The 15,321-nt window shown below is 36.5% G+C and overlaps 1 protein-coding gene across 17 annotated transcripts in view; it reads right to left on the bottom strand.

Moving 5' to 3' along the window:
• DST (dystonin) overlaps positions 1 to 15,321 on the bottom strand; it is a gene marked incomplete at its 5' end in the record, with an annotated part of 302,226 nt that overhangs the window by 46,769 nt on the left and 240,136 nt on the right. For 15 of the 17 annotated variants that reach the window (XM_080389883.1, XM_080389876.1, XM_080389888.1 and 12 more), the window contains 9 exons: positions 77 to 308; positions 3,229 to 3,432; positions 6,458 to 6,676; positions 8,384 to 8,491; positions 8,668 to 8,787; positions 11,944 to 12,150; positions 13,176 to 13,417; positions 14,562 to 14,646; positions 14,817 to 15,143. In XM_080389883.1, coding sequence (XP_080246009.1) covers positions 77 to 308; positions 3,229 to 3,432; positions 6,458 to 6,676; positions 8,384 to 8,491; positions 8,668 to 8,787; positions 11,944 to 12,150; positions 13,176 to 13,417; positions 14,562 to 14,646; positions 14,817 to 15,143 — 1,744 coding nt within the window. The remainder of the gene's footprint in view (positions 1 to 76; positions 309 to 3,228; positions 3,433 to 6,457; positions 6,677 to 8,383; positions 8,492 to 8,667; positions 8,788 to 11,943; positions 12,151 to 13,175; positions 13,418 to 14,561; positions 14,647 to 14,816; positions 15,144 to 15,321) is intronic. The other 2 variants (XM_080389878.1, XM_080389882.1) reach the window with 1 other exon arrangement.

Raw genomic sequence — 15,321 nt, 5'->3', positions numbered from 1 at the left:
GACATCAGAAATGAAGATTTTTATATGCTGCAGCTTGCTGCATTTCCAGTACATGAAACTTTCTTCAGTCTACTACCTTTAGCAGATATATCCTTATCAGCTCCTTCTGAGCGAGCAATCATTTCCTCCCCTCTCTGTTTAAGCGTCTCATATACTGGCTGAAGTTTTTCCAGATCCACTGACACATTCTTATTTTCACTGATTTGCTCTTTAATCTTCTCAACTTCTGCTGAGATTGAAGGTGGCTGCCTCAGACGTTCAACTATGCGTTTCAGACTCTCAAGAGTTGGATCTATCTTGTCATGAAACTGGGAGGGTGGTAAAGGACAGAAAGAAGCGGCAGAGAAATTAGAAAAAGAACAACTGAAAAGTGGCATCTGAAATTCTCTTGGAAAAAGGTACTTTAGAATTAATATATTTAACATCTCCAACATGCATACGTGCAACCTGCAATACCCTCCTTGTGGTTCTTCCCTTCTTCTAATGTCTAAATTACAAAAATGACCTTGCAAAATGGTAATTCCTCTCAGATTTAAGAATTTACTATCAAGTCTGGGTTCGGTCCCGAGACACTCCACCTGAAGGTACTACACATATTGCAGAATCTACTTGCACTTACTCCTGTGTAATTCATGCAGTAGTTTGTGTCATATTTTGGAGAGCCATGGCTTTCTGTTTTCACCGTTTTAGGGAGAGATTTACACTAAAATTAAATACACAGTTTTCATATCAGGACCAGCATACTGACATATAACCACCGATTAAGACCTGGTACGTAAGGTCATTCCAAAAGACATTGTTAGTGTCCAGGTATTGCTTGTTAGTGTCCAGGTATTGCTTGTTAGTGCAGTAAAGGTACATTACTTTCTGCAACTCAAAGCATACAACAGTGTGTATTATATTCACCCACATTTGGCTGAGCCCAGGAAGGTACCCAGAAGCTCAATTACAGCCGTATTAACATGGTTCATCCCTTGGTACTGGTCCAAAGTTAGCCTTTACTACATGCTTTTGGATCCATAGAGACTCCTAAAAATATTTCACCATCATGCTCCTTTCAAATTACAGATATTAGTAATTGTGGCTGCATTTAATGATCCTCCAGGATCTACAAAAAGCACTCTTGACTACACTTGGGAAAGGTGCTAGAAAGAGCACAGCAAAACAAGGATTACCCTGTGTGAACAAATAGCTACATCTTTTCTATTCAAAGGAACATAGGCAATACGTACATAATTAACTTTTTCCCACCATACAACCCACTTCAAATCAGACTCTGCAACTAATGTTATGGACTCAGTGTTTTTGTTAGAAATGTGAATATCATACAAGGCAGCAAAATGTGTTACAAAAGATAAGTAGCTTTCTCACGTACAAGACTCACAAAAAACTAATTGTGGCAACAAAACCTTACCAAGTGATAAAAACCAAAATTAAATTGGCAATATTCAGGTCTAATTTTAGGACATACATGTTATATCTTTAAGTTGTTGGTGCATTCAAGGCCCATGCAAGTGGGCTTCCTTGTACTCGTACTTCAATGAATGAGACAAGGTGTTTTAGAACTTAAAAGGAAGAAAATGCAAGTCATTACAGCCTCTCCTTATGGCTCCATAGGTTACATCCTGCCTTTGATACATAATGCAATTTAATATAATTTAAAACCTGATGAGTTAAGTAATTATTCTTCCAGGACTGTCTAGACAAACGTTGATGTAGACATCATAGTACAGAGCTCTGATAATATATATTTACGTATCTTAATAAAAAAAGGAGATTATATAAAATTACATTCTGGGTATTACAACGTTTTGCTTTGGTATCTGCATATACATTTAGGTATAGAAAATGAACGTTAGCTTTAACATCTACATATACATTTACGTATACAAAATGAACCTTAAGACACTGCATAAATAATTATTTTCACAACATCTGATTATATTCTAGCTGTTACCAAAGAATGCATTTTTATTCTTGTTGTCTGTACTTAGTACAACATGTTAATACCTGTCACATGCAAAGCAGGGACTCGAATAATAAGTAAATAACCTGATCTTCAAACCTGCGCCTCCAAATAGGGGGAGGACTGAGCATTTATGATAAAGGAAAACACTGAATTTAAATAATCAGGCTTCTTTCCAAGGTGTGAATAAGTAAGGTCTTTAGAATGACTGAAAGTATAATATAATGTCTATAAACAGTTCAAAAGCAGAATGATACCTGATGTAACTATTTCCCTCGGGTTCTTAAACAGTCTTCAGGAGCTAGGAATATGACATTAAGTGCAATGATCCATGAAAAAAATTATTTAGCATGTGGGCTTGATGAGAACTTTAAGGTCTATTTCTTTACTTAGTATTTTAGACCTGAGCAGAATATAGCACTTAATCTCCAGCAAACAGACAAAAAGGGGAATTTCCTATAAAAACAGCAGTACAGAACACAGTATTTCATTCCGGTTTTTGTACGGGTTCATGGACACAGATTTACTGAGCTCTTTTCTGAATCTGGGGTTAAGTAAAAGATTTTCAGTTTAGGTTTAATCATAATTAACTCAATATTTAAAGGTCTCTAGAATGTGACACCTAACAATACTCTAATCGAGGTTCACTGCATAGGCTAAGATCTGCAGCTTTTGTGGGCTCGATCTGAATTTTGTGCTTATGATGACATTTTGTTACATTTAACTGCTCACAAGACTTCTACGTAATAGTTCAAGCATACATTACATTAAGTTCTTGTGGGTCTGCAACAAAGAGCAAATGCTATTACCACTGCTAAACTACCTTCTAGTTCCACTCGTAATGGACTGCAACTAAAGCTGCCAAATTCTAGATATAACTACGCTCAAGTTAACTGATCAATAGTGACATCCATATACAAACAAAGCATCGGCTAGTAACCTACCAGCAAGAGAAAATGGAAGTGAAAATAAAATCCCACATTTTTAGACCTAATTTTTTTACTTAAAAATTAAGAAGCAGTAACATTTTTCAACTGCAGCAGAGTCATAATACTGACCAATATATAAAATTATAACCCTATTACTGCTCGAGAAACAGAAAAATCAATGCCATAAGCAGTGATATGAACATTCATAGGTCATTAGGTTGAAAAATCCAGATAAAACAGCAGTTTTGTCTTGATATATACATGTAAGATGACAACGACTAAGTGTCTTTCCATTTGAATGAATCCAATTATACTTGAAACTTAAACTGATACCTGGGTACACTGAGAAATGGCCTCATCCAATGCCAGTGCTCGCTTTTTGACATCTTCCTTAATTTTACTGTAAAGGGTGTCAGCGGCCACATATTTCTCTTGGATAGAAAAACCTTCTCCTGGGCTCAGCTCCAGCAACTGAGGCCCGGTTTTGTTCATCTTATCTATATGAGGCTTGTGCTCAGCGATCAGCTCACGCAGTTGCTATAACAAACAAAAAAACTTATCAGTTTCTTGAGCTTGCACCACCACATTACAGCTGTCCACACTTCTAACACATCCAGCTGGCAAGAAATTCCAAACAAATACCCTTTGTCCTAATGTATAATACAAATATCAAAGAAAGTTAATGACTGCTTTGCCAGTGGTCGCTCCCATTCCAACGCAGAGCTATCCAGGCACGAAACACCACAATTAGAGATGCACTGGAAAGGTCCATGCAACACTTTTGTAGGACATATGATTACAGGTCAAATGTAAGATGCTAGCAACAGACATTCCCCATCGTATTTAGTACCCATGACAGAAACAGCAACAATATTCCAGACATGCATAACATCACCATGTATATACTTTTCATGTTGATATTTGTGTCACTTGCCGCAGACTTTTGTTGAAGAACATCACAGGAGGTGGTACTGGCATTGCAAGAATATTAATTCATACTATCCTTAATTTAAGGAGAGGGAACTAACACAAGGAAGTGTCAAACAAGTAAGTGAAAATGACAAAAGGACAAGGAATACTGGTCAGTACAGTACTAGCAACCTAGTTTAGCAGTCTGGCCTCTGGCCACAAGATCCCTCTGTCTTCACAACAGTGCTATTACCTAATCAACACAAAGTTTAACAAGTAATTAATAAGTAAATCAAATTTGATCTCAGCTGTCTACTCCCTCTCATCATCCACCTCTGAATTAAGTCAAAACTGCAGAAGACTGTGCAGAGGCTTGTGGAAGTGAAAGATCACAAAGTGCCTTCCAACTTGCCCAAAGATTTGGGTTTTGTTTACTTGCACCCATAGATCTGATAAAAGAGGAAGTTTTTTCATGGGAGTAGCCCCATCCTTCCCTCCAGTTCTTTTTGTTTTCTCAGCTCATCCCTCCCTCTCCAGAAAAATCCCACTGTCTTGTGAGGAACTGTCCCTCTCAGTGCTGTGGATTCTATGCATTTCTGTCTTCTAGACCCTGTGTAGGAACGTAAGAGGCACATGCTCTGTTCCTCCCAGCTGAGAGTTTGTTTAAATTAATGAAGACATGGAAAAGAGCCTGTATCAGTCTCAGTATAAATAGATCTTCTTCCCTTCAACTAAGCTCCTTCCCTTAAAAAGAAATCCTGATACTGGCTTGCTTACTTGCTCCTCCCCAGAAGAGGAAAGGTTGAGAAGATTGAAAAGACAGTGGCCACGACTCTCTACAGTCCCCTGATGACAAAACAGCAATGAAAGTACAGAAACCCCTGACTCTGGCTTACTGAGAATGTAACTGTATCTGTATACCTTGCAACAAGAAAAATAATGTTGATTAGCAGAGAAGAGGTGAAACTAAGAACAGTTTGATGATTTTTAGAAAATCACTTTCTATGTTTTATTTTTGTGCACAAATAGATGATTTGATGCAAGGCCACAAAAGTGCAAATTTCTGGGTCCAAACCTTATGCTAGTACTCTGCTCACAGCTCAGTTCAAACCAAACTGACTGCAAGTTACTGACACAAAATCAGCTCTATGAATTCCATGACTTGGAAAAAGGTAGTCATCAGTAAACACATCAGAACAGAAAATGTAAGTGAATATAGAAAACTGTTTTCAATTCACATTCAGAACCCTTTTTTTTTTAATAGAACAATAAATGGTTTTGTCTTCTCCATGATCTACTATTGGGTAAACAATTCCAGTAAACAAGTATGTCAAATCAGATTACATGTTAAAATTCCTTGACATTAATCTTCTACTTAAAAAACAAATCTCAGCTAATAGCATAGCCCAGGGAAAATGCAAAAATAGCAGCTCATCTGAAGGGCCTCTCATGCAAGCAGAATGATTAAAGTAGATGGGGAACAATCCTGTAAGTAAAGCAAGCATGATTTGGTTCACGATGAGTAATCAAGATAGTTTCTAAAGCTCATGTTATATAGCTAGTCTTAATAGAGCATGCTTGTTCATTGTGGACGTAACAGGAAGACAAATGAGTGAACCCAGCGTTTACCAGTACATAAGAGTGGCACATCTTCATTAACTGGTCTCAGAGTAAACAAGACTTTGAAGCCAGGGTTCATCCTACCTAACCTGAGTCACTTAATTGAGGCAGCTAAAATAAAAAAAGAGTTACTCTATGCTCAGTAGGGAGAGACAGGTATCTCCAGTAGCCATACAGGCTTTGCATATGCCAAAACATGCAGGTTTTCAACCTCACCTGATGCGTCTGATTCCATGTGATACTAGTAGCCATATATGAAATGTACTAATTTTATCCCAGCTGATTATTCCTCCATGTAAGAAAGCTGATACAGTGGCCAGCCTACAACACTGTCGCACCTATTTTGTGATGTTATGGTAAACCATAATTTCTTTTAATTATTACATAACAAACATACTTGACATGAGAAATGATTATGGGATTGGCTGGAACACAAGCAATCAATTCCATCTTCCTGGCTCAGCTAGGTTTAGATCCAATGCTACCCACAAAACAAAAGCCAAATTTTTCACACGTGCATAAAATCAGCGTATGTGTATATTTGTAGATAGACTGGACACAAAGGCAGCATTTCACCTTCAGCATGCTGACAACAGGTATGCCAGTTCTTTAGATAGTCAAGTTTTACATTCTTTTGTTTCCTCCTACAATGTCCGATGTCTGTTCTTTCTGTTTATGGGTTTGTTTTGTTCTAATACTGACAATAATGTGCACTTTTAAATATAATTCTTCATTATTAACTTTTGAGTGCTCAGCTCTCTCACTACAATGACAATTTTTTCACCTTTAGAGCTCTTTTATGCTTATACATGTTTTGATGCCTTCATCACAGAATCTTGTTTGCATGCACAGTCTGGGAAACAGTAGAGGCATGATTGAAAAAGTATTTGTTTTGTATTATTATCTTAAATAATTATTTTTTCAACAGAAGTATAACTGGGTTTGAAGCATTTAGCAGAGTACTCCACAGTTCTAGGGAGAGTACTGCTTGGCTTTTGACAGTTTTGTTGTTCAAAACTAGCAAAACACTTACCCTATGCTCTTCTTGCTGTTGCTTTAAAGTTTCATATTCAAGGGCTGGCGCAGGAAGCTGAGAAATGATCATTTCTGTTTCGGTTAACCATGGCCAAAGCTCTTCATAAGTCTCCCAGAACTGGTTAACCAGGGATTGAGCCCGTTCCAGCTGGAGGTTTCTTTCAGAGTTAATTTGACAGATGGCATCATATTTCTGTAAGAGGCTTTCCATCTTTTTCTGTAAAATAGTATTAACAAAAAATAGCAATGTATTTTTTTCCACAGGACTGTATTAATTTCTAAACAATCCTTGATAATTAGAGCACCAAACCACAGTGAACCAAATTTAAATCTGGTAATGTTTCTACAGCACCAGTGTTTAAGGTGGACAGAATCAATATTGCGGGAGATATGAATTTGGCAGAGTAGTTTCAAGGTAATTAGAACATATTCAATGATACTGATATTTTCAAGTAACACTTTATTCATAGGGCTTCTAGCCAAGCTGCAAATGATTTGACTGAAGATGTTAGTCCAGCTTCCTCACTGAGGACGCTTATCTTCAGTGACACTTAGCAAAAACTATGTTTTCCACAGCATTTCTGAATCAGAGCATGAATAATACACAAAAATCTGTTGCTTTGTTTTTAAATCTGACAAGAGAATAGAGTATACTGTTGTGCTTGTAGCTTACAAACTTGCAACAATAATCACAAAACATTATTTTAAAGGTTAGCATACATTAGTTAATGAGGATGTGTTACTATTAATAATATAACTAAAAGGTTTAAACAATGTAAGTCTATTGTATTTGGGCATGTGATAATAAAAGTATCAACTAGCTATACATTTTTCCTATGGAAGACTGCCCATGTTACTACTTTTTTGAAATATTGTATGTGACAATGCACATAAATGCTAGCTTTGGAAAAACTAGACACATAAGCAAGCCATTGAATGTGAAGTAAAGAATCTTTTTTGGCAGAACAAGCTATCCTTTCATTTGTTATGTCTTGCATGCAAATGAAGTATAGAGATGCTATCTAAAGGACAAAAAATAGCCTAACACACAGATTTACAGTATTTTTTACAAATACAAATATTTAATAAAGACTCACATAAAACTGCTCTCCCTTATGACTACATTTTCATAGACAGAACATCTTGTCTATTTTAAATTCACTTAAGAGCAAATGAAATTTATTCAGAGATCCTGCAGTAAAGCACAATTAGTGAAGTATTGCTCTTCAAGGAGGGTGGTCATTGGAAGGACTAAATTTATACAACATACTCAGCCTCATCACAATTTAGCAAAAAAACCCCAATCCCACAACTAACGCACTATTAAATGCCAATGTGAAAAATCCGTTTCTCTACACAGACAGCCCCAACACAAGGCTCCGTGTCTGTATGTAATAAGTAAAGGCATAAGAATGCCTTTCACTGACTGTGTTAGTCAACAGGATGGAATCATCTTGGCAAGTAACATCTACACTGAAATCAGCAGAAACTGTGAATCTTTACTCTCATTTCTGCTCATTTCTGCACAGCCATCTGATCCATCACAGAAACACAGACACAGAGTGACTCTAGGGAACTCAGGAAGATAAAACAGCCAGATTCCACACACATCACACCAGATGACTAATACCTATTCACTCAATTGTCCATTGGCTAAAATACTATTTACCATGCATGCAGATGGTAAATGGGGCTCCAAATTAGTGTCAGACAACGAAGCAAGTACACAGTGTTTGCTCTTTGAACATCCTGAAGGACAGTGATACATACACAACAGCACTTTTTCTAGGATTATAATCTTCAGACCAAAAGTGGACGCAACCAATGCTTTTTCATTTGTGTTTAAAAAAGTCACTATAGGAATCTTTCTACTTATACACTGCCTACATATCTACCGTTGTAGCTGCAGTTTAAGGATCTTTACCTTCATGGTCTGTTTGTCTTCTTCAGTGCACGTGTTCATAATCTTATCCCCAGATTTAACAAGTTCATCTATAGAATCTTTGTGCCTCAAAATCTCCATGGTAAAAGCCTTGAAACATAATAAAAATTCATCAGCAAAATAAAAAAAAATAGAGTACATGCAGCAAAAACTATTTTTGAAGTGCATTATGACAGACTGAAAATTAAATCATGCCAGTACATTTTCTAGATGGAGAGTGTGCCAGCCAATAATTAACATGACAGTTGAAAATGCATTTCTTTTACCTTTTGAACTTGTAGCTGAGCTGTGGTCTGGTCTTGCTCAAGCCTAATATCACCCAGAGACATCAGTTTCTTTTCTGTTTCTGCAATCCAGGCAAATTCAGCATCAGCTGCTTGATCAAACTAAAAGAGAAGGACACGAATTAGTTCAGTGGTTCTACACACACAGAATTAGAATGACTGTTTCAAAAATTTTAAAGAATGAAAAGCATACTTTTGAATTGTTAGAAAGACAGCAGCTCACTTTCCATATCAGGTTTTTATATAAATGAAATACTACACCCAAAATGGTACTGAGGGATTGTAATACAAGCAGCTTAATTCATAAGCACAACAAAGCAACAGAAGCAAATATATTTTTCCAAAGCCTACTGCTAACAGACATGAGAAAATAAAAAGGCTTATAATTTCAGAATTTTAACCAGACTGTTTATTTTCATTTTATTCTGCTTTCACATGTCTTTTCCATCTCTATGTTTATTATTACTGCTAGCGTTGCAATTATCTGAATAAACAGTTGTTTGATGTTACCCTTTTAATCTTAAGAGCTGCTTTGGTATTAAGTGATAAAGGCAGAACAATCACAATTTTACTGAGTCAGTGGCAAAACCTCACTGAATTTAGAGAAGACAGCATTTCATCCAAAACTAGACCTTGGATTAAATATGAAAATTCTTCAGGGCATTTGGTTGCAGCCAGTCCTTTTCCGAAAAGATTAACTTTTAACTACCTTTAGTCAATGCTTAAATGTTTCAGAAATTACCTCTAAAGCACTAAAGTAATGAGAGGATTTAAAGGATCTGTTTCTTACTAATTTGCAAAGGAGAGAATGAAATCCTGAAAAGAAGTCTGTGGAGATTTAATTCTTCTGACAAGTAAGACCAAATTTTAAAAAATCATACTTCTCTTCAGTTCAAGTTTATAGGCATGTGGCTTAGTATACACATGCTGCAGTACTCAATGGGGGCAGCTCTGAGATTAAGTCATAGAGAAATATCACATGTAATAAACAGACGCACAGAACAGTCATCGTAGAAACTACTAAAACCTAATCTATTTATTTTAAACTCTGAGCCCCACTGCAATTAGCTGAACATTAATGACTGAGCTATTGTGAAAGCCTATCAGGACGTTTTAGGTCAGACCCTGTATTTGTGTTGTTGATACCCACACTCCCCCCAGAAGTTTCCTTCTGACCACTCCCAGTCCCTCTTGCCTTTTAAATCTGCTGGTCTACAGCCCTGCTTCTGTAACATCGCTAGAAGCAGTTCTGAGATTTCATTCTTTATGAGTCAACCTTCTTCATTCTTTATAATCCACTTGTTACATGAAAGAGAGCACATTCTTTTTCACTAGATGTCATTTCTCATGTAAAGTAACAGAAAGTAAGCTTTGTCCCTAAACGTTGTGACTTCCTAATAGAAAGGTGCGTTCTGAAACAATCGGCACTGTAACCATCAGCACAAAGCACACATACCAGTGATAGTTACATCCTAGCTTCAGAAACTGCAGTTCACAACAAAGCTCTTGGGAAGCTCATATATTTATGATCCAAATGAAGGAAATTAAGAAGGTGATTTATATCCATAGGTATGTACTATTGAGAAAATATTTAACGGAAGGAACAAAAATCAACGCATGACAGTGAAAATTCTTGATTACATGGCATTGAGGAAGGACAGGACTCTAACCCCCATTTGCTGAGGGTATAGGATTTCCAACTTGTGTTCAAATAGAATATAAAGACATCAAAAGCACAAAATTGGTACTCTCTGCATCCAGATTTTGAAGTGTTTTCTTCCCATTATGTATGACAGTTATTTATGAGCCCTGAATTTCACTTGTATCACTATAAAACCATCTATTTCATCTCCCCCCAGTTTAACCAAGCATAGTTCATTGTGGTACTTATTCTTTTAACAAAAAATGATTGAATTCTGAATGTGATGACATTGTGATTTGCTTCATGAATGCTTTCTAAAGCACACTCTACAGCTGCTTTAGCTTCTCCAAAAAATACGTTTTATTTTGCAATCTTTCTCTGAGCTAAATGGGAAGTAGCTTATCCTTCACTGGAAGTGTGTTAATCCACTTGATATTTATCACAGGATATGGTGTATAGGAGCATACTGTGGCAATGCAAGTTGGGCTGCAGTGGAGGTTAGGGATACGCAGGACTAGGGCGCAATGTGTGCTCACAACATTAGCTAGTAGAGAGCAGCTCTGGACCTTTCATGCCTGGACCTGAATCTGCTGAACTTGTGCTAGGGGATGCAACATATTCAGAGAATTCAAAAAAGTATGAAGGACATACAAAAAAGTATGAAGCCAACATATACTCTCCTATCTCACCTTATCACTCAAAAGAAAAAAAAATCACCCTTCATTTTTGAGGATTTGGTTAATGAGAGAAGATAATATTCATAGCAAACCCCTTAAAAAGAAACGTGATTTTTAATCTCAGCTATGAAGTGATCTGAGTTACTGCCAGCCTCTTTGTCAGCTTTCAGCAAACTTTGAAAATATCACGCATTTTCTCCTTGTCCTGTTAACTGTTTATGGGAACCATGAGCATAAACAGAAATCTCACCAACATTTTTATGCCCAACCTTTAGGCAGACACTAGAAAAATCCTCTTTCCATGATGCACCTATAAGCAAACTTATATATGGAACTATTTAGTGATTAAATTAAACTGTCAGTTCTCAAAGCAAGCCCATATATATACAGTTCCCTGCATATATAGAAACCTTCACATAACAAGTAACTCAATTTTTGAGCCCCAAGAAGAAAAGTATTTTGGATATGAATAAAATCAATTGTTATTTAAATCCTCCACTACAGCTTGAATAAGATGATCCAGCTTTTAATTGCAGAAAGTACAGAGGAGCTAGACAATCAGCTGATGCTAAAAGGTGTGGCAACTCTAGTGATTTCAGTGTGACATCCAGTAAAATTGGCCGGGGATCTGGACCAACAGAACATGATCTACAAAAGACATGGGCCATTCAGTTCTTACTTACACAAATTGCCATTTATGGGGCCACAGGATAGTTACAACAATTTTAGCTACAAGACTGACGCCTGCCTTTTTGTTGACACAACAGTGTAGAGATTACCCGAGTTCTGGCATTCATATCTTAACAGTGAATTCCCATTTCATTCAAACAAGCCTTTTGCTGTTCAAGCACAACAAACTTTTGGCAACATTATTAAAGGACATCTTTTGTTGAGGTGCACGTGGCCAGAAACTGTTATTGCCCAAAGAATTTTCAGTACCTGCTGGGATCTCAGGATGGCAGCATCAATCTCATCTCCTTTCTGAGAGATCGTGTCACTCACTAATCTGTAACGCTCATTGTCCTCTGTTATCATTTTGTCAAGCCCCTCTCTGGCCCTCCACGGCACCAGCTCCAGGAAGGCACTGCCGACTTCATTCAGAGTGTCCAGTAAGCCTTTGTTGTTCTTTGCTTCTTTTTTCAGCTCCTGAAAAAGGCCATTCAAAGTAAACATACCAGCATAAAAGCTGCACACACACAGCTTGCACATGTTTGGGTTTTTTTATTTTTTATTCTTGCAGCTACTCCATGGGTTGAGAACTGAAGAGTTTTCCACACAAACCAAAGAGATAACTTAGCATGCTTATTTTCAGCTCAGTTGTATTAGCTTTTTGATACTGTAACCTGTTTGCTAGAAAGGTGTGTGATTCTTGAAGAGAATTTTCTACAGAATACATCTTAAATAGATTTCTCCAGTCAATATGACAGTCTGAAATTCTTCATAATTTCACAAGAGTTTTTAAAGAAGCAACCAAAGAAAATAAAACTAACCGATATTCCTTGCAACCCGCAACTCCATAAGGAACTAAATCACCAGCAAGTGAAATCAGGCATGCAATAAAGCAAAATATGAGGAATTCAAGTGATTTCTTAAATACTCAATGACTGGATTAAATTCCAAACAAATCCCCACACAACACTTCAGGAAGTTTTTACCTGTACAGAAGCTCCCACCCGCTCTTTCATTTCTTTTTAGCTATATGTAAGAAATCTAATGGAAAGATCTTTTTTAGCTTCCCCCGCTTAACATCGTCCACACCATCCAGTTTATACTACAATTCTTCTCTTGAAATAAATATTGTTAAACAAGATTACTATACATATTTTAAAAGCTGACTCTCTTTACACTTTACAGGATTTTATCTATGTCACAACTAAAGAACCAAATAACTTTGACAACTTAAGGAGTTTTCCCAGGATTAAGTAGCTGCTAGAATAAAAAGGAAATACTGTCCTTCTCTTGTGCTAAAAATAAACCTCAGCCCAATTTCATAAGTGATTATAACAGATGACTCCGGTAAGTGAATTTGATTCTTAACTACTGTGACATTTAGTCAAACAATCTGATGCCAAAATTAGTTATTCACAAAACAACTTCATGCCAAACTCAAATTAACACAAAACCTAGCTGAATCATACAGCAATAAATAATTCACAGGTTCTAAAACCTACTTTTTGTCTTTCTTGTGCTTGGCTTAATTCTTCACCCTTTGGTATTTGAGTTTCATATGAGAGTAACTCCACCTCCACTTTGTCAAGCCATTTGCAGAGTTCCTCGTGAGTGGAGTGCAGTTGACCTGCAAGCTGCAGAGCCTGCTCTAAGGTCTTAGATACATCAGAACTCAGTTTCATAATGTCCTTGTATCTTGCTTTAATGCCTTCCAGTTTATCTTGAATTATTACAACTTCATCACCTAAAATAACAGAGAGATGTTATTTCCTAGGATCACAAATATTTAAAAGAAAAAAAAAATAATCCACCAAAACCAAACCTAAATCCCAACCCCCACCCATTACAGAAATCTCAGTATTTAATTTATAAAATAACCCAAATAAGATTGTAAGGTAAATCCTCAACTTGTAAGTTATCCCACTGTCACTGAAGTCCACAGAGCTATGGAGTTTACCTCAGCTAAGGATCTGTATTTCTGTCTTTTTTCTGCTTTACTAAACTGTTAGAAAGTAAGGACTTGACCCAATATTTAACATGAATACTCTTTAAAAAAAAAGCCAGCCTTAAATTCACAATACTTCTTACAAAGGCAAAAAAAAAAAAAAGTTATTAAAGCGTTATTGAAAATGTGAAGAATAAAACCCAACAAAAAGATTTTCAATTACTGCAGTATTCGACATCACTGTACACTCTCATTACTATCCATTTGCAACACAACTCGAACAGGCTAAAATAAAAACAATGTACTGAACTTTATTAGTGTGTACCCAGATTTCATTATACACTATGCACAATGTCTAAGTTATGAACAGAAAAGGATACCCCTCGACTCCCAACCATATGTGTCTTTATTAAAGAGTTCAAGTACTTCAGAAGTACTGGAAAATATGGACAAATGTTGACCTACAGAACAGACACGTCGTGTACAACTGGAACACAACTTTTCCCACAGTATTAGCTTCAATGGCTGAAGCTTCCCTCTTGCAATAAAACGTAGTCTAATACCTCATTCATCTGTGGATGCCTGCAGGGAATTGACTGCGTCCACTGCCAAACAGCCCTTCATTATGACTAATGTCCATAACTTGCTATTAGAAATGGAATGCAGGTTCACTAAAGTAATTTTTCACTAAAAATAATAAAGGATTCCTGAGCCAAATTCTCTACAGGCAAAAAAGGACTTCTACTCACTCACATTAATAGGAAAATTTGCCCAAAAACACAACCTACCATGACCACAAACCTTTATTAAAATAAACAACTATGACTGCTTTAACCAGCAATTATGGACTAATATTTACAAGTTCCACTTTAAATTTTCTCATAAGCACTTATAAGTACAAGAAAAAAAGCCTGATGAATCATAGTTTTATATAAGCTCTCACCTGTTGTTTGCTTGAGAAGCTCTAAGCCATTTTGTATAGCCAAATCAACATTTTGTTTTCTAAGAAGAATCTCTTCCTGAAGATCCTAAGGGAAAAGGCCGTTTGTGTTAGCACAGACATAAAAAATTATATTATTATTTGGAATAAACATATTGGCAATTTAAACAACGTATATTAATGAAAATAAATGAAGTATGGAAATATAAATCAAAATTAAAAATGAATTAAATAATAAATGAACAGAAATCAAAATACCAGTAGTTCAGTGTGCTGTTTCTCAAGTAATTCTGTGTTGCAATCTTGGACTGACAATTTGCTCAGCTTATCATGGATTTCATTCAGCCAGTTCATCAATTCAACTTCATCCTCCCCAAAAATCTGAGCATTGCTGTAAGCTTGCTGAAGAAGTTCAGACCTGCTGCTGCTCTTCTCTTGAATTTCAATGTATCGAGCCTGAGAAGAATCTAGCTTTTCCTGTACCATATCTTTATCTTCCCTGGAGCTCATAGACTTCAGAGACTGACCAGTGCTAATGGCCTGATGTAAACTCTTACTGTGAGCTAGGACGTCATCTTCTATGGCCTATATTTTTTTAAATAATGAAGAATAATGGGAAAGAAAGATCAGAAAAAAACATAACTGGAACTCAATAAAAACTGAATGAAAAAGGACATACTGCCAACGTAAACATATAAAACTCAAATTACAGAAAAAAATTCAGTATGGTAAAACATACACCGCAACAGCTTTGCCAGTTGTG

Source organism: Falco punctatus (assembly GCF_963210335.1).
Source record: "Falco punctatus genome assembly, chromosome: 5".
Lineage (NCBI taxonomy): Eukaryota > Metazoa > Chordata > Aves > Falconiformes > Falconidae > Falco > Falco punctatus.
This window is presented reverse-complemented; position numbering and strand designations above follow the sequence as displayed.